This window comes from Amphiprion ocellaris, chromosome 20, assembly GCF_022539595.1.
Source record: "Amphiprion ocellaris isolate individual 3 ecotype Okinawa chromosome 20, ASM2253959v1, whole genome shotgun sequence".
Taxonomy (NCBI): domain Eukaryota; kingdom Metazoa; phylum Chordata; class Actinopteri; family Pomacentridae; genus Amphiprion; species Amphiprion ocellaris.
In genome coordinates, this window is record NC_072785.1 from 13,036,507 (window position 1) to 13,061,528 (window position 25,022).

Genomic DNA, 25,022 nt, shown 5'->3' on the forward strand with positions numbered 1-25,022 from the left:
CTTGGTTTTGCCGTCCAGAGGAAATATTTTGCCATTCTGCAAATAAAATAGTCATCTATGACGGGTGTCAAAAATGCGGCCTGCGGGCCAAAAAAGGCCCACCAGAGGGTCCAATCCAGCCCGCAGGACTTTATAAAAAGATCAGATGAATTGCACATGGACACCAAAAAATGCTAATGACTAACAGCTATTTGTTGACATTTTTTCTTACTTCTTCAAGTAACAGCAATGCCAAAGTCAGTATTTAGAATGTCAAACAGCTGTGCTTTTATTTTGATTTCACAAACGCCACATATCCGGTTTGTCGTGCGTATTAATTGCCAACTTGACGCCTTTAACCTCATCCATATGGTTCCACATTAGATGTGGGAAATAAGAAATCTGCGCTGCTAGCTAACATTTCACAGCTGTTGCCAGCGGGGGTAACGGCCGGAAAAGACGCGCGGTCCCCGGCTACAGGGTAACCGGACTGTCGGGAGATTTTTTTGCACTTTAAGGAGAAACTTTACGCTGAAGGATTACTGCTTGTAGCCTTTAGGAAAAAAAAAGAAAAAAAAAAACATTACTCGACGAACATGCCCTCGTCTAAATAGCTGCGGTGGAGGTCGAGGATGGCCGCGGACGTGGATAAAAGAACCCCCGAGGAAGAGAGCAAGATCTGGCCGCAGAATGGGCACCGGACGCCGGGCTCTGGATCGTGGATCTACAGGGGCATGTGGACCCTGCTGATGATCTGCGCCGTCCCTGTTCTCGCTTTTGGGATCAAATACTACCAAGATGCTCAGTTGCTCAAACGTCATGTAAGATCCACATCTGTAATAACGTTTTGTCACAGTTTTAACAGTGACCTTAACTTGGTGGCTCAATCTGTTGGCACAGAAACTTTGCAGTGACCCTCTGGTGCATTTAATGACCTTTTATTACAGTAACATAAGTGTAGGGATTTTTAGCTGTTGTGTTTCAGTAGTAGTAGTTATTTGTCAGACATCAGTCGCCTTACAGAATCACATCTGCAGTTTTTTTCCACCTCATGGTGTTTTATTAGAGGGCTGGGTCTTTGTCACAGCTGGTAAAACTCAACCCCTTGTTCAAATCCTCACTTGTTTGCCTCCAGAGGGTCTCCAAGTTGTTCTCGCACCTCCCTCCCCCCTCTTCACCTCCATTGTACAGGCCCTGATAGGCACGCATCAGCCTGAGTAAGAGTCTTCTGACTGAAAGACATGCGAGGAATCTGTGCCCTCTGGGCTGATCTTTCCCCGGGCTGGACTGCTGAGGCAGTCAGGCATCGGGGACAAAATACTGCACTATGGCTTAAAAACACACAATACCTACAGCAGAAGTCACACTGCAAAACATTTGTGTTCACTGTCCCAGTTTTGATGCATTGAAAATCCCTGAAGCATGCGAAATGAAAACAAGCATCAGTCTGAGGCGCTTGTGTCTTTTTCAATAGGAAGAGAGTGTTCGAACTCTGGGTGCCGAGGGCCTTTTTCTCTTCTCCTCCTTGGACACCGACCGTGACCTCTATCTCAGCCCGGAGGAGTTCAAACCCATTGCAGAGAAACTCACAGGTGCGTCATGCTACATTTCTTCCTGTTTTTCTCATTTTTTTCCTTCTCGTATAACCCAACACTGACTGTGATCGCTATGAACTCCCGGCAGGGATCACACCCCCAGTGGATATTGAGGAGGAGGTGATCCACGACCCCAATGGGGAGACGTTGACCTTGGAGGCCAAGATGCAGCCTCTGCGGCTGGACTCCATGACGAAAAGCAAGGATGGGTTCCTTGGGGTGAGAAAACACAAAACTCCCTCATGATTCCTTTGTACAGCAGGGTTATTCTTCTTCATCTCTTGACGTCTGTACAGGCTCTGCAGAGGACTGGTCTGGTTGGATTAGACTCACCGCAGAGCCTGCATTATGGTTTATCAAATGTTTTAAATACATTTTCATTTGAATGCAGTTCATTCAAACTCTGTCGGCAAACAAGATCTGAATCAGCAATGGAACAGTTGAGAAACTCCAATGATCTTGATTTTTTAGATGTATTTTTTCCTTTTAAAGAATCTTCAGTCTCTGTCTTTCAGGTTTCTCACAGCTCACTGAGTGGACTCCGTTCGTGGAAGAGCCCAGCAGTGCCTTCTTCGTCGTTCTCCTCCGGCCAGTTCAGGGTTTTCCTGCCCCCAAAGAACAAGGGAGAAGTGGGAGACACGTGGTGGGTGATTCCCAGCGAGCTCAACATCTTCACCGGATACCTGCCCAACAATCGATACCATCCTCCCACACCGAAGGGCAAAGAGGTACCGAAAACATCCATCCCTGTTTAGTCTCTGATGAGGTTTTAAGTTGTTTTATTACACTGATGCTGTTGTTCTCCTGCTGCAGGTTCTCATCCACACCTTGTTGAGCATGTTCCACCCTCGGCCCTTCATCAAATCCCGCTTCGCTCCGCAGGGTGCAGTCGCTTGCATTCGAGCCAGCAACGACTTTTATTATGACATAGTCTTCAGGTGAGTCAGAAGCAGATATAAAGAAAAACCATGGTGCTGCTTTTTTCATCTTTTAGCCCATTAACTACTAAATTATGTATACTTTGCATTAGTGCTGACTAATGTCAAGAACATACAATGAATTTTAATTTTATAATTCAGTCTGGCAGGCAGCCACCAGTTTCAGGTCTGATCCAGCGCAGTATTCATTTAAATTTTTAACTGAAAGTTAGACTTTCATTGTGTGGTTGTGTAGTCAGACTTGGTACCTGTTTTAAAAACTATGACATGAATGTGAGATTTCAGAGTCAGATGTTGAACTTTGTTAGCACAGGAAGCGGCCAAATCTACATAAAGCATTTCATTTTCACCTTTTGTCTGAAGCTTGAACATCTTGTTACTGCATTAGTTTTAGCAGCAGACCCAAAATAGCTTCAGTCACTTTCAACAGCACTTTAGTGCAACAGTGATGGAACATGGGCATATACATTATAAACCACTTTAAAATGTTTAAAATCTCTCCAGTTTTATAATAATAAAGCCTAATGCAGTGTTTGAGGGTTGAAAATCAGTTTACAACTGATGGTTTGCTTTGCAAATGTCAGCGTAAAAGTTAAATATGCATGACTTTATAAGATAAAACCACTTGATAGATGAGTAGGACCTTTGTGCTCCAAACTCAGCATCCCTTTCCGTTCACCTCTGCAGGATTCATGCAGAATTCCAGCTCAACGATGTTCCAGACTTTCCGTTCTGGTTCACTCCGGGACAGTTCACCGGCAACATTGTCCTCTCTAAAGACGCGTCTCACGTCCGCCACTTCCACCTGTATGTCCCCAGTGACAGGTAAATTCTTCAAGCAAACTGTTGCATGTGTGCATATATTCCCTTCTCAGGATACTTTGTACTCAGCCAGTGTGGTTCCACTCAGTGCGACTTGTCCTGCTGTGCTGCAGGTCTCTGAATGTGGACATGGAGTGGCTCTACGGAGCCAGCGAGAGCAGCAACATGGAGGTGGACATTGGATACCTGCCACAGGTACGGCTACATGATGCAGCTAGACTTTGGAAAAGACTAGCGTCTTTGTTTACAGTATTTATGAGATATTCCAGCAGTTACTGTACCTTTGATAATATCGTTTTAGCTTACTCTGATTTAGTTCTGGATTCTTAAGATAGTTGTATTTGACTAACACTCACTGAGTCCAATTAGCATCCAGTTGGGTGTATTGTTTTAGGATTTTTGTTTCCTTAAATGTTTCCTGTTATCATTCTAATCACAACGTGTCCAGATATTGGAGTGCATCTGTCTAATTTCAGTCTGTTTTGCTCTTTTTTTTCCCTATATTTTTAAAACGTGAACTCAAATCTAAGCGAGCATTATTTGACAGAGACCTGCTAATAGTGAATTTATTTAGTTATTTAGTTCATATTAAGTCATTAGACTACATCAATGCAATGTCAAGCTCCTCTTTTTACTTCAGGTTTTCCTTTATATATGCAAACTATAATGTATTTAATATTCAGTCAATTTTATGTGCATTTGTGCATTTTCACTGTAAGCTTTTTTTCAGTGCACTACTGCCTAAAACAGATAAAATTTCACTACATATTAATTGACTAATTTACTCAGAAATATATGCTGAATATAAACATATTTTTCAGATATTCCTCAGAAAGCACACATACGAAAGTGTTTAGTGTTTCTAATGAAAGATTGTGTTTACAGTTAGAGCTGCAGTCCACAGGCCCATCCACCCCGTCCGTCATTGTGGACGAGCAGGGCAACATCATCGACAGTCGAGACGGCAGCGGCGAGCCGATCCAGTTTGTCTTTGAGGAAATCCACTGGAGCTCAGAGATCGGTCAGCAAGAAGCTGCTCGCCGCCTGGAGGTCACCCTCTACCCCTTTAAGAAGGTAATCATCCGTGATAAAACGTGCCGTTAAACACACTGATGGTCCCTGCTTTCATAAATGATTTATTGCTGTCGCTGTGCTCCCACACAGGTGTCCTACCTGCCGTTTTCAGAGGCTTTCGAGCGAGCTGGAGCAGAGAAAAAGCTGGTGCATTCAATTCTGCTTTGGGGAGCTTTAGATGACCAGTCCTGCTGAGGTGAGATCATTAACAATTAGAGGATTTCGCAGCATTGAATTCTCTGCTCCAAATGCTGGAGCCAAATTCAATAAGTCCAGATTCAGGCCACTGGGTTTGTATTGGAGCACAGACTTTAGACCATTTAACTGTTTAAAGAAGAAATAGCACAGTCTTCCTCTTCCATATGAAAAGTTGAATTCGTTTCCATACTTTTACTGCTACAGCCGTATTTGTTTTCATATAACCAGCAGTGCATGAGGGCTTATGTTAACACACCCTATGGAAATGTTACTGGATAACTGACTGAATCAGTTTGTTGACGTTAATGACTCTTCTCCCTCTTTAGTTTAGATGAACGTCTGTTTAACATTTAACATTATTCCGTTAGTGTCACTTGTAGCCACATTTTTCACTGTTCTCCAAAAGTTAGTCTACTTTGTTTTTAGTATTGTGAGTGCTGTAAGTGATCATTTTCATCTCTGTGTCCTCCCCACATCTCTATAGGTTCGGGGCGAACTCTCCGGGAGACAGTCCTGGAAAGTTCGCCCGTCCTGGCCCTCCTCAACCAGAGCTTCATAAGCAGCTGGTCTCTGGTCAAAGAGCTGGAGAACATGCAGGTGAGCAATTATGCCAGTGGAAAACCCCCCAAGAAATTCATGCGGTAACCAGAAAGTAACAAAAAGTTGATCCTCAAGGTGGTAATGTAATAAATATCCCATTCCTTGTTTTATCAGGCTGATGAGCAGAACCCTGCGTTGAGTGAAAAGGCTCGCCTACACCTGGAAAAGTACAATTTCCCTGTGGAGATGATGGTGGCACTGCCCAATGGAACCATCGTAAGTATTTTTGTAATCAGATCACATGTAATAGCACAATAATATCAGGTTAAGGCAAGACATTTTGCAGTGGTAGTACATTTTGGGTTTGGATTAGCAATAACCTAATGAAGGTTGAATGCATGAATTGATATAAGAAACTGGCATAGGAATGGCAAAGTCCGCCTTTAACAAAGGAAACTATTGTGCAACATGAACAATATCAAAATTCAATTTCAACTTGGGAAAATGTTAATAGTTAAATTTTTTTTCATTAAATAAATTTGTAGCCAACTAGGTTAAAATTATCCTTGACTTGAGCAACGTTTGCTTGACTTACTGTACTGTATTTGCAAATAATTTTTTGCCCACACGCTACTCTAAGAAGCCCCAGTAAAAGCTCTCATCTGTCTGGGTTTAGGTGCACCACATCAATGCCAACTTCTTCTTGGACCAAACGTCCATGAAACCAGAGGAAGAAGGAGCAACTTTCAGCTTCTCTGGCGGCTTCGAGGATCCCTCCACATCCACTTACATCAGCTTCCTGAAAGAAGGGTTGGAAAGAGCCCAAGAGTACCTCACACAGTAATGTGTGTGTGTGTGTGTGTGTGTGTGTGTGTGTGTGTGTGTGTGGTACAGCCTGAGACTCTAAACTGGAGGAAATGATCATCATTCCTTGGGGGAAAGATCCAAGATAAGGAAAACCCAACCAACAATTATGTAGAGAAGCTTTCTCTTCAGTGTTGGCAGCTGAAAAAACATTTTTGCCTTTTATCCTCTTTGCTACTATTTATTTGGATGTATCTCTTGGTCAAAAATGAAGTTTTATATAAAGTATTTGTATCGTGAGTAGAACATGTACATGATCCACAGGGAAACCATTCTTTCATTATGCACATTTTAATGAAATACAAAAGGCCTTGCACACTGAGCAGGAAGTAACACATTTAGATCTGCTCTTTCTGCTTGAAGCTGCTGATTAACGTTGATATAAAATGCAGACAGACGGCCTGCCAAGTCACTCTTGAGCGCAAGTGCCCATGTCATTCCGAAGTGCATCACAACACAGTGTAATGTTCTATACTTCTTCTTTTACGTTGTGGTGTTGCATGTGCAATATTACATGATTGGGTGTGTTCTCCCGAGGCTGAGTGGATCCAGAGATGGGGCTGGTGCTGTTGTCGTCTCCAGTTGTGTCTCAGCAGTTAGTGAAGACTTTGCCTGAAAGCTCTGGCTGAGCTGGGCAACGCCTGATGTTCTCGCTGAGGCTGCTGGAGGGAAACGCCCATCTCCGACTCAGAGGACAAAAGCTGCAGGAGGAACTAGACTGGACTGCGGCACATAAAATGATTAATTCAGTTGTTTTCTTATAGCTTGAGTTTGTAAGCATTTTTTTTTGTGTTTAGAGGAAGATGTGACCACACCAAAGAACTTGTTTTTTTTTTAAAATATATATATATGTATGCAGATGAATTCACTATATTGCTTTTCCATGTTGTTCATATTTAAGTAAATTAGTGGAACAAAACAGTTTTATCTTTGCAAAATAGTACACATGATATGCTATACTGTCGTTGTCTCTCAAGCTTCAGGCAAATGATCTATTTGGTTTTATCTTTAACTAGACAGCAAGAAAAGAAGACAATCTGGACCCTCAATGTATGTCTCATTCTTCCCCTTTTCCAATCATACAGAGACAATTTTGTGTCTTCAATCCTGATTTCAGTTTTGAGTATGACACCCAAGAACCCAGGGATTAAAAAAAAAAAAAAAAACTCACTTGAATTGGTTACTCTTCAGTTTTGCTGTTTCAAGTCCATACAAGGTCTTGTCCGTGTGAAGTATTTGCCTGCTTGGAGCCTTTAGAGGAGAAACACTTATTCTTTAACCTACCAGTGCCAGTTTTTCCACAAAGTGAAATAAAACTTGTTTTTTTTAGAAAAAGAATCGTGTTCTTCTTAGCAACACACTGGAACATGCAACAATCAAATATGCAGAAGTTTATATTCACATTGTGCTGATTTTTATTAGCTAATCTACAGTTCTGTACAACGTAAGCAAAGTAAGTTTACCAGAGTGAGAGCAGGTTATAGATACAGCTGAATGACAAACTTGCAGGAATTCCATCTCAAACTTTCCTTCATTTTGACGTAAGAGTCAGCTCTTGAAATGAATGGAGATGAACTCCAAGTGTTCAGTATTAATTTATGCTTTCTGTGATACCGTCGGATGAAAGCCTATAAAAATGATAAGTGGTTAAGAAAAGGAAGCGAGTATCTGTGACACTGTTGGCTGTACACGTGCAGTTTACAAATCTGTTCATAGTAAGACTAATGTGTTTCAAACGTCCAGGATTAACAGAATAGTTACATGAAAGCGAGGACATGCACTACCTATAAAGACACGTGTGAAATTGTCTTTACATGATGAGATACCATGAATTCGCTGATTCACATTAAGAGAAAAGTGCAGTCTGAGACTTCTAACCGACTCCATTCAAAAATGAGGATTCAAAGAATCCAGTTTCATAAGAGTTCAACTCTACTCGCTTAAGCAGAACTCAGTTTGGCTGCCAAACCCACAGGAATGAGTCAAGCATGAAACAGTCCACCGTCAGAACCCACACTGGGACAGTGAACTGCTTAAGATTAGCCGTTTTTCAGTTCACTGCAGTTTGCTCAAACTCACAGCACTTAATTGCACGGATAAATCCAGCAGTTTGTGGCAGTTTAATTTTTCTATATAGATATTTCCATGTAATGAAGGAGCAGCTGCATGTTTTTTTCTCAGCAATAAATGCTGTCTTGATTAAAGCCAATCAGCAACGACGAGGTGAGTCACGGAGAAACATTATCCAGTCTGCTCAGCCGAACGTCCACACCTCCAGCTCCATGACTCGGAAATCGTCGGTTTCTGAGAGGCAGCAGTTGTTGAAAGTGTAGCAGGGGCTGCTGCGGCCCAGGTACAGGTTCTCATCCACCCACAGACCAAAGTGGCCACTGTGGAGAAAGACAGAGACAGTGGTTAGGAGGACGGAACTGAGCCTTTTTCAGCTCGGTTAGAAAGGAACGTAAATCATCTTTTTATTTTCTTTTTTACACAACATGTAAGTATAAATCATGCAAGAGAGGACATGAAAAAGGCATTACCTTCCTCCACCGACAGCAAAGCAGTCCAAGTCTCCTTTAATGAAAAAGGAGTTCTCTCCAGTCCATCTGAAACACTGCACAGACACAATCACAGACACCACAGAACTGTATGAGAGCCAGTTCCTGTTTTTTATTCAGAAATTCTCCTTTTTGTAACATCAGTTCAGAAAGTGTTATATTTAAGGAGGCATCACAAATACTGAAGTTGTGGAACGGTGTCGCATGCTCCATATCAATACTGTTTTAATTGAGCATTTTCACTTCGCACAAAATGCAGCATTTACGAACTTTAGGAGACATTTAATGCTAATACAGCTACAGTAACAAGCTCTGGGTGGGTGTTAGCTGGCTGACCTTGAAGCGAGGATGCAACATGAATAGAAATGTTTCTCCGGTGCCGTAAAACGTCTCACTGGGCCTCAGGGCGTGAGAGAGGAAGGCCCCGAATACCTGATCAAAGAAAAGCCGCAAAACACCAAAACAGCAATTAGAAAATAAAAGACAGCAGCGTAAGATCTATTATTACTATTAGAGCTGAGCTTTTACCTCATCGAGGGCATCTTTGATGACAATAAGCACAGGCGAGTCTGTGGCACTAAGTTTCCTGTAGAGGGATTTGAGGCTGGCACCGTGACGGGACGTACTGTACGCCAGCTGCCATGTGTGGCCGACTGTCCTGGGAGGAAGCTCCTTACACAGCTGGAAGAAGACAAAAGAAAGGGGAGAAAATTAAAGACGATGGAAGAAGATGATAAGAGGACATCTACAGCCATGGAGATGTATTGGCACCCCTGGAATTTTTCCAGAAAATACACCATTTCTCACAGAAATTGTTGAAATTCCAAATGTTTTTGGTATACACGTGTTTATTTCATTCATGTGCATTGGAAAAACACAAAATAGCCAAAGAAAAAGCCAAAATTGACATAACTTTACACAAAACTCAAAAAACGGGCCGGACAAAACTGTTGGCATCCTCAACTCAATATTTGGTTACACATCCTTTGGAAGAAATAACTGAAACCAGTCACTTCCTATAATCATCAACAAGCTTCTTACACCTCTCAAATGGAATTTTGGACCACTCTTCTTTTGCAAACTGCTCCAGGTATCTCAGATTTGAAGGGTGCCTTCTTGCAACAGCAATTTTGAGATCTCTCCATAGGTGTTCAGTGGGATTTAGATCCAGACTCATTACCGGCCACTTCAGAACTCTGCAGCACTTTGTCTCCAACCATTTCTTGGTGCTATTTGAGGTATGTTTGGGGTCATTGTCCTGCTGGAACACCCATGACCTCTGATGCAGACCCAGCTTTCTGACACTAGGCCCTGCATTGCGGCTCCAGATTTCATGATTCCTTGCACACTGCAAGTGTGTACCCAGTGCCAGAGGCAGCAAAACAACCCCAAAACATCTTTGAACCTCCACCATGTTTGACTGTAGGTACTGTGTTCTTTTCTTTGTAGGCCTCATTCTGTTTTCTATAAACAGTAGAATGATGTGCTTTTCCAAAAAGCTCTACCTTAGTCTCATCTGTCCACAAAACATTCTCCCAGAAGGATTGAGGCTTACTCAGGTACATTTTTGCAAACTCCAGTCTGGCTTTTTTATGTCTCTTTGTCAGCAGTGGGGTTCTCCTTGGTCTTCTGCCATAGCGCTTCTTCTCATTCAGATGATGACGTATGGTCCGAGCTCACACTTTTGCACCCTGAGTCTGCAGGACAGCCTGAATTTGTGTGGAAGTTGACGGAGGATGTTTATCCACCATTCGAACCATCCTGCGTTGCATTCTTTGGTCAATTTTTCTCTTCCATCCCCGTCCAGGGAGATTAGCCACAGTTCTATAGGTTATAAACTTCTTGATTATGTTATGCACAGTGGACAAAGGAACTTCAAGATCTCTGCAGATGGTCTTGAAACCTTGAGATTGTTCATATTTTTCCACAATTTTGCTTCTTAACTCCTCAGACACTTCGCGGCTCTTCTTTCTCTTCTCCATGCTTGGTGTGACACACAAAGACACACAACACAAAGGCTGAGTCACCTTTTATACATTCTAACTGGCTTCAGGTGTGATTTCTATATTGCCAGCACCTGTTACTTGCCACAGGTGAGTTTAAACGAGCATCACATGCTTGAAATAAAATGATTTACCCACAGATTCAAAAGTCTGCCAACAATTTTGTCTGGCCCATTTTTTGAGTTTTGTGTAAAAATATGTCAATTTTGGCTTTTTTTTTTTTCTTCAGCTTTTTTGTGTTTTTCCAATGCACATCAAGGAAATAAACACGTGCACCAAAAACATTTATAATTGCAACAATTTCTGTGAGAAATGGTGTATTTTCTGAAAAAATTCCAGGTGCCAGTACTTTGGTCCGTGACTGTAAATGCTGGGCACATACTGTAGATCCCATATGTGTGTGCATTTAAATGCTCCCAAACTATGAAATCAACATAAAAATGAGCTTATTTCTAAATTAACTAGAAGCTGAAGCTGAAACACACAGACTGTAATGTGGAAATCTGATGTTAAATATTCACAGACAGGTGAGGAAAGGATGTTAATATATGACATGATGAATACGAGGAGTTCAACAGGTTATAATGAATAATGTCAACATATCTGACTTACTTCTCTGACATGTGAAGCTTCCAAAATGTGGCTGCTCTCTAGAATGTTACTGAGTCCTTCGGGATCCCTGTCAATGATCAGGGTCGGCTTGTCCCTGCTTTCTTCCATCAGCACCATCTGCAAAAAAACAAACAAAAAAAAAAACAAAAACACAGACAAACTGGTGTGTTTGAGAGCATCCAGAAGCACAAAAATTCACTTCTGTCCTCATCAGGGATCGAGCCTTCCAGTCTGCTTCGTCTTTAAGCAGGCGTTCTCACAAACAAACACACCTGTTACTCTCTATTGTTCGCACCGACGTCCAAGTGACATCTGCTGTCCAACTCTCCACTGAGATTAAACTCACCTCCCAGTCGTCCCCCGAGCTGCGGTGCTTCTGAGACATCTCCTCTTCATCTTCCTCCTCCTCCTCCTCCCTGTCCTCAATGAGTACAAACTCCTCTTCGTCACGGTCAGCCTCCCTGTCCTCCTCCTCCCGTCCCTCCAGAATACACAGGTCGGGTCGGCAGTGCTTTAAGTAGGCACACAGCTCATCAGCGCTGCAGCCGGGAGAAGAATGCAGTCAGAAATGTTGAAATGACAAACAGCGCTGACAGCTGTGTCAACATGGCGGGAAATGAGAAACCAACACGAGCACATTAAGTAGCTTTTGCATTATATATACATGTTCTCACTGCTCCCTTTGCTCAGGCAGCTTTGTGATAGTGTGGGGCACTCGCTGGCAAAGGAAAAGTTGGGAACTGCTGGAAAGCAAATTCCTTGAACCTCTTAAACTTCAAAGAACCACTTTAGAGGGGGAGGATCAGTGAGTTAAAGAGTCACTTGCTCGGTATGAATAGATGTTACTTAAACAGTGGTAGAAGACGTACGCGCATTATTTACGTGATTAAATGTGGCAACATTATTAAAAAGCTCAAAAGTGAAACTCCTGCATTCAAAATTATGCACAAAAACGTAAAGCAATCATTGTGCAGACAGTGCTATTGAGGTGTTCATACATAATCAATAAATTAAGGCAAGCTATTTCAGCTGTTTTTTATAATGTTCAGGTATTTAAAATATAAAAATTGCTTTTTAAAATAATTTGAACATGTTTTGTATTTTCAGAAATCTCTATAGCAACCATAGCTGTGAAACAAATGTAGCTGAGTTAAAAGTACAAAGTTTAAACTAGCATGAAATATTAATACACGATACTCAAATATTGACATTCATGAAAGTCCTCAAAACTGCAATTTGAGCACTCTATTGAAAAGTGATTGTTTGGATGTTGTACTCACCCTCTCACGGTTTTCGTTAATATGTAACTAACTGCAGATGGAATTTTTTTGTGCTTTAACTGAGGCCAGGGTAGTTTCCACGTGTCAGTTATGTTTACTCAGTGACAAGAGATGAGCCGACAACCAAGCAAACATTTAACTGAAGTGGCCAGTTTTATCATCACATGCAAATGGAAAATGTTAAAGGTCTCCTTTTGGACCCCGTGGTGTATTTTTTAAAATACATACGCTAGACAAGTTAAATAATCAAGCATGGAGGGGTGGATGGAGACAGGTGGAGAGATCTGTACTTTATAAAGAAGTAGAGCTACATCTAATCAATTTTGGATGAATGGATTGTTTTTATAGAAAACAATCCAAATATGTAGCTTCGATACAGTTTGTCGGAGTTAATTCAGCTCCCAGAGTGGGATTTTAATACTACGTCAAACTAGTTATTGTGGAAAAGTAAGTTGATCACCAGCATGTTTCAAATGAATGAAAGGAGCACAGATTTTACACATTAATCAGTAAACTCGTCACATTCGATAATGCACAATAATACCAATGGAAACAGTTGTGTAAGGCCTTCTGTGAATCTGGAAGTTACATTAGAGAACAATGAGCCAGAAATTATAATCAATTGTTTCCCTAAGCAGGCCATTTTAAACTGTTTGTTTACATATATTTAATGGAAATGCTGAAATATACAATCATATACGCTAGAATATAATGATGGTAATTATTTAGGACAGTGAAAACCCTAGTGACAATTATATGCATATAGGAAAAGCCCTTATGGGTCAGCTAGATCTTGTGATTCTTGAAATAGATGGTCAGTATCTGTAGTCTGAAAAGCAGCTTTGATAAGAACACTCTGCGAGTCATTCTGCAGGCCTCAACATTCAGGTCACAAGATGTACCGAAAACAAAGACTGTGGAGGGTTTGAACAAAAAGAAAAGCCTGCGGGTATGATCACACACAAAGTGGCGATGCAGCTCATGACAGGAGGCGAGAATCAGGTGATAATCAAATTTTGGTGAGACCTGTGATGCATGTTAAACAGGGTGAAGAATCCTGTTTAAGTCTGAGATTGGCTGCTCTCTGAGAGGTGTACAACAAATATACAAGTGGACTGATGATCACCAACTCTAGTTCATTCTTCCAGTTCTCAAATGTGTTGTGATTACTTAGTGGAAGAGGAATTCGGGGAGTGTGGAAGGCAGATTAGAAACTCACCACAGATGACATCATCAGGTCTTAAGACTTGGCAAGGAGCCTTCATTATTGTCACGGCCTGTGGTGGCCGTGTGTGTGGGAAAAGGACCTTTGTGTCTGGATGGTGTGGACTGATTACACCTGGTCGACGACTGAGCCCAGATTCCCACCTGGCACTCATTAGGAGTGATTGACCTGCAGCCCCAGATCTCCTCCCAGCCCTGGTCCCCCACACCTTGGATTGGTCCACCACCATGACTCCTCCTCCCACAATCACTGCACATGACTATATACCTACAACCAAGACTCTCAGTACAGGTGGCTGGTAGTTGTGACCACTTTGCCCTGGTGCCTCTAGCAGTCTGCCAACTTAGTGAAGAAGCTGTTTAGTATCTAGAGTCTTCGTGAACTGTGTGTTCAGAGGCACCAGTTTTGTTTAGTTCATTTTTGTGCACTCTTTGCATTAGTTTTTGTTACTTGTGGTGGGTGTTGCTACTGTACTTAAGTTTGGCTAGGGCGTTTACTTGTTTTATTTGTGTTTAGCTAGGTTACAAACTCTGTTAGCCTTCATTTTGTTATATTCTGTTCTTTGATTTAGCAACATCCACCAGTCTTGTGTTCTTATCACTTTTATGTTCTATTTGCTACTAAGCGATAAATTCCTTTACCTGAACCAATAACATTCTGGTTATTTTGTTGCATACAGCCGACCCCTAGAAGTTGTATCATAACAATTATAAACTACATTTAGCTGTTGGGTTTGACCCTGAGATCAAAAGGTCAAAAACATGTCAAGCTTGTTTCTTGTCTTCGGCCTTCTGAGTACTAAATTGTTGCAGTCGCTCTTTAAATCTGCCATTACTTTCTCTGCCATTACTTACCTTTCCTGTGACAGGGCGATCCAAGCATCCCTTCTGGGTAAGGTTCTAGCCGACCCCAGACCTCCGATGCCCTTTTTCTTTGCTGCAGACGGCTGAACCCGCAGCCGCACAAACATCAGACTCCCAGGACTACCTACTGATGACCTTCGAGAAACTGAGAAATACAGAAAGACTGACTTATGGTAAAGAAAATGTGAACAAAAGAAATAACACATGCACCACAGAGACATAATTCACATCCATACCTGCAGTCTGACTCTTCACAGAGGATTTATCTGTCTCATCAGAGTGCAGCAGGTTGATGGTCACTTTACTCGCTGCCTCTTGACCTCCACAGCAGAAGGTGGCAGCACTGCTCAGCACAGCCACGCCCAAGCCGCCCACTGACGCCTCTGACAGCACCTCCAGAGGGCTGCTGTCCAGCTCCTTCTCAACCTCTGCCATGTCTGTGCTCTCCGGCTCGTCATCCTCAGAAACCTCTTTGGTCAGGCTCAGAGCCAGACTGGATAAATCCGATGGAGCCACACACACCAGAGCTGGACTCGACTCCCCCTTGTGGTTTGGGAGGCCGCCTGCTTGGCTTTTGGCAGCTTTCAACTTTTGGAAAATTTTCTTTTCTTTTCTCCTAAAATTACAAGGCAAAAAAAGAAAGTTGCTGTGTGCCATTTAGTGTAATCTGAGTCTGTTTGTGTTTAGAGTGCATCGCTGCTGACCTCTGGTGGGATGTGTTGAAGTGAACATGTGAGATGTCAGAGTAGAAGGAGACGGACGACATATTGTCAACCGAGCAAGACAGCAGGTATTCTTCACAGCCGTGTTCCTTCACCAGAGGATGCGTCTTACACGGATCGAAGAAGATTTTATTCGAAGTCACCAGCAGGATTCCTGAAACCACACCCTGATGGAGACAAACAAAAAATGTTGACATTATCTCATGAATATCCACAGAACTGAGATCAGATGAGGGTTTTTCAGCCTTACCTTGCGGTCGGTGATGTAGCGGCAAAACAGTTTGAGGTACGTTGTGGCCTCTGGTCCTTCCCCCTGACAGCACTCTGGTGGCAGAGCCAATAAGCAGAGCTGTCCATCAGGCATCGGCACCGCCTCCACATCCTGTCATCACAACAAAAGAGCCCAAAATATTATGTTTTAAGTAGGGATGTCCAATATTGGCATAAAAATGTAATATCGGTCAATATCGTTATCGTTTTTTTTTTTTTTGCCTATCATGAGAACTGATAAAATAATGCCTGGAGAGTGTGAACTGTTGTTTGAGACAATTTAAAAAAAAAGTGGCATTCTTTCCATAACTTAAGTTGAAATAGTTTTCTTATTTTGCAGAGACAATGTTTACATTTGGAAAGCCTTGTTGCAATTGAGAATGCATTCACTGGGGCATCACAATACAATTAGGCATGCTGTGTTAATTCCATGACAGGAGATACGTGACGTTACCTAAAATTAGTTAAACAGCCCACATATATCGGAATCGGAAATTGAGAGTTGGACAATATCGGCATATTGGTTATTGGCAAAAAAGCCAATATCGAACATCCCTAGTTTTAAGCAAGAAATATCACAAAAACATACTTCCTAAAGCTTTGCAAATGTAAATAGTTACTTCGTTTCTTAGTTTTTATGGCATTAAACTGGATAAATTTGGATTTTTAACAGTTTGTCAGACAAAACCAGACATTTAAATAAGACAGCTTGGGTTTTTGGATGTCATGATGGCCGTTTTCTTTTACTATTTTACAATATTTTGCAAAAATTTCAACCCTAGATAAAACTGCAATATTAAAATCAAGCCAGTATTGAACTAAATGCCACAAACAAAGAAAAGCATGTAATTTTCATATAATTTTTGTGTCTCTTTTCTGTAACATTTTCTTTGTGGTGAAAACACTTGTTTTTAAAGCGCTACATAATTCCATTTACACGTGTAGGAAAGACTTCAAATTAAAGCTACAGTCAAGTGTATTGTGTGTGAATTTGATGCTTGCTGACCACTTAAATTTGGACTCAAATGGACTTCTGCACACACAACGCCCAGAATCTTTTCTGGAATTTCTTAAATTCAAGCTGCTCTCAGTGCTGTCAAGCTTTGTTGCTTGTTTCCATAGTAACATGTCCTTTTCATCTAATTCATTTTAAAACCTCCTCACCTCACATTTTTCTCACCACGGCTAAAAACTGTCTAATATCTGGAAAAAAAAGCCACGGTCATCCCATTAAGATGAACGGCCAGCACTGTGATAAAATCCGTTTTATTACAACAATATTATCTTGTTCTGCTTCTCTGCTATAAATCCACCTTTGTTTCGCACAATATATTGTTTAATTGGGTGTGAAAGCACCTGCTCAAATGCACCGCTATGAATTCTGAAGTGTCTGAATCCTTAATCAGATAAAAGTAAAAGTGCCAGAGTTTCAAAATTCTCACAGCCTTGCATTGCAAATCTGACTAAAAGTGCAAAAGTATCGTCAGCAAAATGCTTTAAGTATCAATGCAAAAGTACTCATTATGAAGAGAGACGGCCCCTCTGAGTGACATAGGTGTTATTGAATATAAGGCTGGGAGATATGCCAAAACATATTATAATGATTGGTCAATATTAATAATAAACACAATATATATTTAGTGTCATTAATGAGAAAGGAGACGTGACCTTGAAGATACACACAACTTGTTAGTTTAAGAGAAAACTCGCAGGAGCTTTTAATTTGAAACTAAAGGGGTAATGTCATATCCAGAATATGATCCGATCCAAAATAAATCAAATTAAGTTTAGTTTTTCATCTACGCTGTCATTTTATCTCGGAATGCATAAGTTGATTTTAACTGCAGTCAACATGACCTCATATTTACACAATACAACACATTCTGCGGCACATTTTGAATATTTATGGAGAGAAATCCATCTCACTAAGGATGACAAACGCATGTTACATCATCTACAAATAAAAACCTGATTTAAAAATGTGTGTGATGACTTCTTGGTGATTCACAGTGTTCACAAATACATTGTCCAAAACCATAAATAAATACCAAGCAATTTAAAGCAATGAAAAAGAATTTAAGAAGTAGCTACACATACATGTTGAGCTTCAAGTTTATGTATCTGTTCAACTTCCTGTGTATGTGAATATAAACATCTAAAAATATTTCATAAGTATCCAGATTGTGAAGTGTGTGTGCACTGACTGACTGAGGCGGATCACATTACATTAGTGTGTGCATTTGCAACTGTGACGCTTTCGGATCCACAAACATATGCTGCGTTTAAGTGCTGGTGGAAAGCTCAGACTCAGATGTCACCACACTATTTCATATTCTAAAAACCAGGCAGCCTTTTCTCAGAAGATTAAATAAATCAAAACTCTATGACTAGACATTTTACATGAACTATTCTAAAGTGATTTGGCCCTAACTTCAGCAAAGTCACATTCACTGACTCCTGTTATTGTCACCAGTAAAGGAAAAGCACCCAGAAGAGCGCAAATACACATTTTCTATTTTCATCATGCCCCCATGTATGATGACAATAAAGCTATTCTATTCTTTTCTATTTTCCATTACAGAAGATGTACCGTCTCAGATAAACAATACTATATGCACAGACATATGGATATGATATTTTTAAACTGTTGGCAGTGATGCACCAATGTGTAAGACGAGTTTTAACTATGCATTTACTGTTAGTCTTAGTCAACTGGTTTCCAACTTTAGCGTCAGCCGCCTACTAAGAGTCATGAGATTATATGACAAGTCATCAGATAATTAAAAACTAACTTTTGCTTCGCTAGTAATCATTTATTTCAACTTTTTTCTAAAGTTTGACAATAAATACTTGATATATTGATGTTAAATGATGGAATGATTTGACCTCTGAGCAAGTATTTCAAAGAAACCCTCAGTAGTTCAGAGGGGAAATCTGCAGGCCCCAACTACACACACTTATTTTTGCTTTTTTTTGTAATGTGTCACAAGTTGAAATGCTTCGAAAATCACTGCATTATTGTTAACAATGTATTTCTACAGGTCATACAATATTTTGTATACAATCAAATTAAAATGTTAAAGCTCAATAGGAAAATAACAGTAGCTACAAAAAAGTGAATTATTTATCTCTGTGGGTTTTGAGCATAAACTAGCATTAAATTGCTTTAAAATGCTTAAAACTGTACTTATTCATGTACAGTAAAGTGCATTAAGAAGTGTTCTTAGTTACTTTTCACCACCGCTCTTAAGTTCACATGTATTTTCTGACATACTACAACATGAGTGCCTTCTAGATTGCAGAACACACAGTAAAGGCAGTTATTTTTCTGCTTACCAGTAGTTTGTCATATTCTGCCTCTGGTGAGAGGGACTGAGGCTGTGCAGCGAGCGTATCCAAACTGTCCTGATCTGCCTCCGCCTCCGCCTCCGGCTTCTTTTTAGGTTCAGACTCCGAGTCCACCTCTGGGTGAGACGATCCTTGACCGGTGGAAGCGTTTTTCCCCTTTGGGACGACCAGCTGCTTCAGAGTAGAAGCCATGATAAGAATAGCTCTGATATTGACATGGACACACTGTGCAGCCCAGTGACAGGAGTGATTACTTCCTCTTTCTACGGCCCAGCACTTCCTCACTTCTCTTTGTTTGTAGTCACATCTTTGCTCCAAAACACATGAGGGTTGTGGATGGGAGGTGGGACAGTTTTACAGCTACAAAACATCGATCTACGACAGCAGCTTAGAGAATATTATCAGCCTGATCTAGCTCGTAAAAAAGAGGTTTCAGGAGTGTTACTGGTAACTGAAAGGGCTTAAGGTGGAGCAGCAAAGTGGAGCTCACAAAGAGGAGAGCTTGTTTTGCATTTCAAATCAACAACAGCAGCTGTGTCATTTCCATCTTTACACTCCGACAGTCTACACAAAGCAAAATGTGAGTCACATGTCAGGAGCCGTCATGTGCTTACACTTGACTCTTACCTCTCTGGGGATGAGGGAAGCAGACGAGGAGGACGGTTGTGCGGAGGTGTGGGAGGAATGGTGGCCCATTCTGCTCTCCTCTGCTGAGGATGCACCGTTACTGTTGAACTTAGACGAGACGCTGAACACCGTGTCTCCAGGGAGACCCTATAAGGGAAAAACACAAACACAAGAAAATCTCAAAACTGTCTCTTCAGCACAAGTTCAGATCTGATCACACACCAGCTTTAAAGGACTTATTCTGTATCCATGCATAAGATAAGTGAGCATCCATCTTCAAAACTGTGCCTTTCAACTGTTCAAGAAGGAAAATACGGTGTAGAAAAGGACATCAAGTGTATTATCAAGTAGCTCTACCGACCACAAGTTCAATATATACCCGCTGCTTTCACTGTAAATCAGTTTAAACATTTAGGAATGTAATCGGATTTGATGTGAGATTGTGAACAAAATATACGATTGTTGGCAAATGAGATCATCAAGTTGAAACTGTGGGAGTCGAGCATCACAACTGTCATCCACTGACAGATGGAGCCGTTGACCCAAATTAGATTACTGGCGCCTGACAGATTATGTGACCACGGAAAATCACTGTGCTTTTGTGTGGGTGTGAGCCTGTAGATTTGTCTTAGGAGGTGCACTTTAGCAACCATAAAGTGTGTGTGTGTGTGTGTGTGTGTGTGTGTGTGTGTGTGTGTGAGACGTGTGCGTGCATGCATGATTACAACATACACTCTCAAGGACAAGCCTCAAAATATTAGATACAGAGCACAATTCGGCAGCAATACAAAATGGTTTGTAATTTCAAATTCTGCAATGTTTCACACAACATGCACACACAGTACATAAGATTTTAACACTAATATAAGAGGTATGTATACTGAGATTTTTAAAAAAAGACTACTGTAAGAAAAAAACGTGGATGAACCAGGATTGTACAGTGAAAAAGTAAATTAAGAGCTCCCATTAATTAGCACTAATGCCCTTTCCAGATGCAATAGAATACAGAGTCGCATCACAGCAGACAGACAAAACAACACTTGATTTCTTTTTTCAATTCATAATTACAAGCTTACTTATAATATCAACAACCAAGCTGATAAATACCTTAGAATAAATGCCTGAAAATACATTCCTCCTGGCGTATTTGTTGCAGAGGCTCTGAAACAGGCTCTGTTTCCCCATGATGTCGGCTCTGACTCTCAGCTCATCTCTGAACCTTGGACGCCTTTTATCAATTTCTCTCAAGACCATAAATTATGTAACCAATTATCAGTCGCAAAGTGCTTCCTCAGGTAAACCCTATCAGATGTTATATAAATTCATCAATAAATCCACATCTGACTCTCTCACCTGCTCCCACAGCTGGGCTCCTCGCTGCCCACAACAAGTCAAATAAAGTCGGTAAAGTCAAAAAACACAAACATGTGACTCACCCTGCTGCTTGTGCTGTCATCTGACCGTGCACCCACATGCTCTTTTGTCACTGCAGCATTGTTTAGATCCCATGAAGTACCTGCGAGGAATAACAAACACACAACAAAACAGCGTGAGCACAGCAGAGGTATGAGGAAGCAGCACCTTCACACTACTTCCTAACAGGATTACTGCAAGTCGCCACGGCTCAGACGCCTTCCATTCCTCTCTGTATGGAAATAACTTCATGCAAAGGCATTAGATTGCCAAGAGGTTCCGAATTATAAAATGTAAATTCAGGCACTGTTTCCTCCCCACGGCCGTTTTGCTTCTACGTGATGAAGAAAAACAGCCCGAGGGTATCGAACCCGGCAGGAGTACCTTGCAGGTAGTACTGCCGCAGCTTGGGGTTTCTGATGTGGGGGATGTGGTTGAGAGGTCGGCCCACGATGGGCTGGTGCTGACGCTGGCTGCTGGCATCCTGCATCGCTCGGGCGTGAGGCTGGGACTCCCAAGGCCGCTTAGCGAACTGCGGAGGCTGAGTGACACCAGCAGGCAGCTTGGAGCCCAACCTGAGCGACAGAGCAGCAAAAACATACCATTATTTATACTACTATGTTAAATAGGCTGCATATTAACACAGAAAAAACTGTTTCTCTCCTGTAGCACATTACATTCACATTGCACCGCTTTTTTTAAGCATATGTAAATGTTCCTTCCAGATAGTGCCCTTAACACGTCCTCAGTGGACACATCTAACAGACACACAGCAACATTAGCTTTAATTTAGAGTTTACTGTCTCTGCCTGTTTTAATCCACTAACTCATGAGAACAATCACAAGGTCTTTGATTCGCAGTGAACAAAGAAATATTGGCTAGTTCAGCTTTCAAATTGAGCAAAAACTCACTATACAACAGAGTGCACGCTGTGTTTTTATAATTTTTTAAATGGTAAAATCAATGCCTATAAATACAACATAACAAATCCGAAAAATAAAGCATGCTGGAAGTTGATAATGTCATCTGGTGACATTTTAAAGTGATACATAACTCCTCGACAGAGAATCAGCAACTGAGTCAAAGAATATTTGTTTGACTTCATACATCCAGTTAAGCTTGACTCTAAAAAAAAATAGATTGTGAAATGTTCAAATGAAATCACTACAATCACATGATGCCAGTATAAGTGGATTATTGCTTTATTTACTGTCTGTAAAACAGCTGCTACATTTATCCCTTGTTGACTCAGTCTGTGTTACTCAGCTTGAGGAGATAGCTTCAAATGTCCAAAAGATATAGGTGATTAATTATCAGTTAATCAGATGGTAATTTTTATGATTATAATCAACTGATTGCTCTATAAAACATGTTACTGTCTAACAATCAGTCCAAAATAGAAAGATAATCCATAAAGTATCACAGAATACAGAGATAAGCACCAATGCACACATTTCCAAAAGTGGAATTTTTTCAGTTTTCTTGAAAAACAAGGAATGATTATTCAGTCACCTAATCAATAATTTCTTCTATAATCTTTTCAGCCTTATAAAGTATATAATCAAAGCAAATATAATAAAATAATTCAGGTTTAAATGTCCGCTACTTGACTTTCTGCAGCCTACACAGTCTTCAGTCAGACTTCATACAACAATTTCAATTATTTTTGTGATATACACGGCATCCAAACGCCAAGAATGAACATCCACAGTCAAACGTAAGCTTGGATTTGCCCTTTAACAGCAGGGAATCAGGAACTTGTTGTTTGGAGTATTTAATAACAGAATAGAGCAGCGTTTACAGTCATATCGTAGTTATTTATAGGGTAGTAGGAGTTGTCTGCCTGTTCCTGGCAAGATGCTGCAGCTCTCACCCACATGAGTCCTTCAGTGACAGTCCATGAAACCAGCTGATGGAAGTGTGCATTTACATGTATGACACATTCCTAATTTAAAATCCTATCACCCACTAATGAAAGACTCAATTGTAGCACGCTTAAATCCGAGATGCAAACGGCAGCCAAACTAATCACATGTCTCCTTTGCTTTCTCCCCAGTAATCCACACATTTAGAGGTCTGACCTGGTCTTCACGTTGCCAAAGTAGCTGGTCCTGGTCTTGTCCCTCTGGGGCTCGTGGTCCATTGCTCCTAAAGTTTCGGGTCTCCTTACAGACTGAGCCATGTTTCGTTTTCTTTCTTTCTTTAGTGTGACGCTGGCAGCAGTGGCAGATGCAGAAGGACGAGGGGCTCAGCTGGCATCCTTCCTCCTCCTTTTATTCCCCATGCCTACCTCTCACCCCAGTTACAGCACCTACACAGGACGGCAACCAAGTCATAAAATGTGGGCTGACTTTACAAGCATCCACTGTGCACAGGAAAGGAAAAAAAGCCTGATGCACCTGCAGCCACATGACCCAGTGAGGAAGTAAACCAGATAATGGAGCAGGGACTTCAATTGAATTAAACTGTTGATCAACCACAACAATGTTTAGTGTTTAAGCGTGTTAACATGAGAGTTGCTGACCAAGTGGGCCAAGTTATGTTCATTCTGCACTTATACAGCTCAAGATTTCTCATTTATGCAATATTTTTACACAGAAGATTACAAAATATGAGCATTTTGCCTCTAAAATGTGTCAGATTTTGTATTTCTGGGTTCTAAGCATTGCACAGCTGTGTTGAGACATCCCAGAAACTATGTTCATACCATAGCAAAGGCATGCACATCTGAACTACATCGTGCAAAAGCCTAATTCCTGCAGCTTCAAGGCTCACATCCCTTTGGGGGGTGGAGGTTTGTCTGTCATGTCTGAATTAGCAGGCACAGCAGGGTTAGCTTAGCTCTCTCCAGGAATGCTACTTCATTAGCTCCTAACACTGCTCAGTCACAAGACGGAGAGATGATAAAAATCTGCCTCCCGAGAATGACAAGGGTGCAGTCATGATCGTGGAGGAAGTGAGCATTTGAGACGACATCTCAGAATGATCGAGACAGCAGCAACAGCAGAGGAAATAATTACATCAGCAGCAGATGCAGCTGAGATGGAGACTCCCAGGAGCAGCAGGTAAACAGAGCAGTTTCTCTACTGACCTGTGTGTTATCAAGGGATGCAGGCGGGTGTCGGTCATATGAGCGTCTCTTCATGTTGCAGTGTTATGATATCACTGCAGACAACAGTAACAAGTTCAATATTCACGCTCCGCCCTGCGACCAAAGAGCCGCTGCGCAGATTCACGGATACCCGACAAGAGAGGTCCCCTCCCCGGCCGGTGGACAGCGAAGAGGAAAGTCGGTGGGAGGGATTCATCTTGTGTTTTTAATCTTTTCTCAGTGATTTGATGAAAAGAAACTCTTGCTTGTCCTTAAAAATCATGAGGAATTAAAACTATTTGTGACCGCCTATGTCCGGAATGCTGTTTTGTTTAAAATTCAATAAATAAAATAAAACTTAAGATGCATGAAAACATATTCCAATGGCAGAATTAACTATTTATATGAAATAAATAAATATTAGCATGAAAAAAAAGTAAGAATGTGAAATAAATTCTGAAAATATGAATGGGACGATAAATATTATTTTCTTTGCATATGGTTCCCTTCGTCTCCATTATGAATATTTTTTTTATTATGCCCTGAGAGATTATTGATCCATTTCAATGCAAAATTTCCAGTGACAATAAAAGACGTTCTATTCTATTCTATTCTATTCTATTCTGTTCTGTTCTGTTCTGTTCTGTTCTGTTCTGTTCTGTTCTGTTCTATTCTATTCTATTCTATTCTGTTCTATTCTCTCCTTCTACTGCTACACTGATGACACACAAATGTACCTCCAGGAGGTGAAGAGGTCAAAAACTATCTTCGGTTAAGTAATTATAAAACAATGGCTTTGTTCCTTTTAATGATCTTGATATTTTAGTATAATTATTATAGTAAGTATTATATGTACAGATTGATCTTACATGTTGCTAGCCTGTTTTGCATTGTTTTATTATTGCTTTATTTTGTTTTATAAATGGATTTTTCATTCTTTTTTGGTTATACATGCCCGTCTGACAACATGTATGGCACTCTGGTCAGTGTAGGTGTTTT

The 25,022-nt window shown here is 41.0% G+C and overlaps 3 protein-coding genes and 1 long non-coding RNA gene across 6 annotated transcripts in view; 2 read left to right on the plus strand and 2 right to left on the minus strand.

Annotated features, from left to right (window-relative positions):
• Positions 1–25,022, minus strand: part of tonsl (tonsoku-like, DNA repair protein) — a 317,986-nt gene that overhangs the window by 189,953 nt on the left and 103,011 nt on the right. The window lies entirely within an intron of this gene.
• Positions 354–7,348, plus strand: selenon (selenoprotein N). Its single transcript, XM_035957981.2, has 12 exons — positions 354–800; positions 1,454–1,571; positions 1,663–1,793; positions 2,090–2,302; positions 2,388–2,512; positions 3,200–3,337; positions 3,448–3,529; positions 4,220–4,408; positions 4,499–4,604; positions 5,091–5,203; positions 5,321–5,422; positions 5,823–7,348. Exons 1-12 carry the CDS (start codon positions 612–614, stop codon positions 5,988–5,990), a joined length of 1,674 nt encoding a protein of 557 aa, XP_035813874.2. The 5' UTR covers positions 354–611; the 3' UTR covers positions 5,991–7,348.
• Positions 6,852–24,179, minus strand: si:ch211-15d5.11 (nuclear receptor coactivator 7). 3 transcript variants are annotated; one of them, XM_035957977.2, is made up of 16 exons: positions 24,024–24,179; positions 23,014–23,243; positions 21,316–21,506; positions 20,955–21,034; positions 19,519–19,665; positions 18,880–19,062; positions 15,524–15,655; positions 15,256–15,440; positions 14,788–15,167; positions 14,543–14,696; positions 11,530–11,722; positions 11,184–11,300; positions 9,097–9,249; positions 8,905–9,000; positions 8,551–8,624; positions 6,852–8,400 (listed from the first exon to the last, which is right to left on the minus strand). In XM_035957977.2, the coding sequence occupies exons 2-16, from the start codon at positions 23,112–23,114 to the stop codon at positions 8,265–8,267; spliced, it is 2,322 nt and encodes a 773-aa protein (XP_035813870.2). In that variant the 5' UTR covers positions 23,115–23,243; positions 24,024–24,179; the 3' UTR covers positions 6,852–8,264. The 3 variants fall into 3 exon arrangements, with proteins under 3 accessions (XP_035813870.2, XP_023147617.2, XP_035813872.2); XM_023291849.3 differs by having other exon boundaries at positions 18,880–19,065; XM_035957979.2 differs by lacking the exons at positions 20,955–21,034; positions 21,316–21,506; positions 23,014–23,243; positions 24,024–24,179 and adding an exon at positions 20,626–20,779 and having other exon boundaries at positions 18,880–19,065.
• On the plus strand, positions 23,734–24,333 carry LOC129347738 (uncharacterized). Its single transcript, XR_008599991.1, has 2 exons — positions 23,734–23,997; positions 24,085–24,333. It is a non-coding gene; the product is annotated as an uncharacterized LOC129347738 (long non-coding RNA).

Coding starts and splice junctions, on each gene's coding strand:
- si:ch211-15d5.11 (XM_023291849.3), bottom strand. CDS start 23,114: ATGGCTCAGTCTGTAAGGAGACCCGAAACTTTAGGAGCAATGGACCAC. Junction 15,441..15,523: donor GCTACATCACCGACCGCAAG/GTAAGGCTGAAA, acceptor TGTCTCCATCAG/GGTGTGGTTTCAGGAATCCT. Junction 8,625..8,904: donor TGTTGCATCCTCGCTTCAAG/GTCAGCCAGCTA, acceptor GTGTCTGTGCAG/TGTTTCAGATGGACTGGAGA.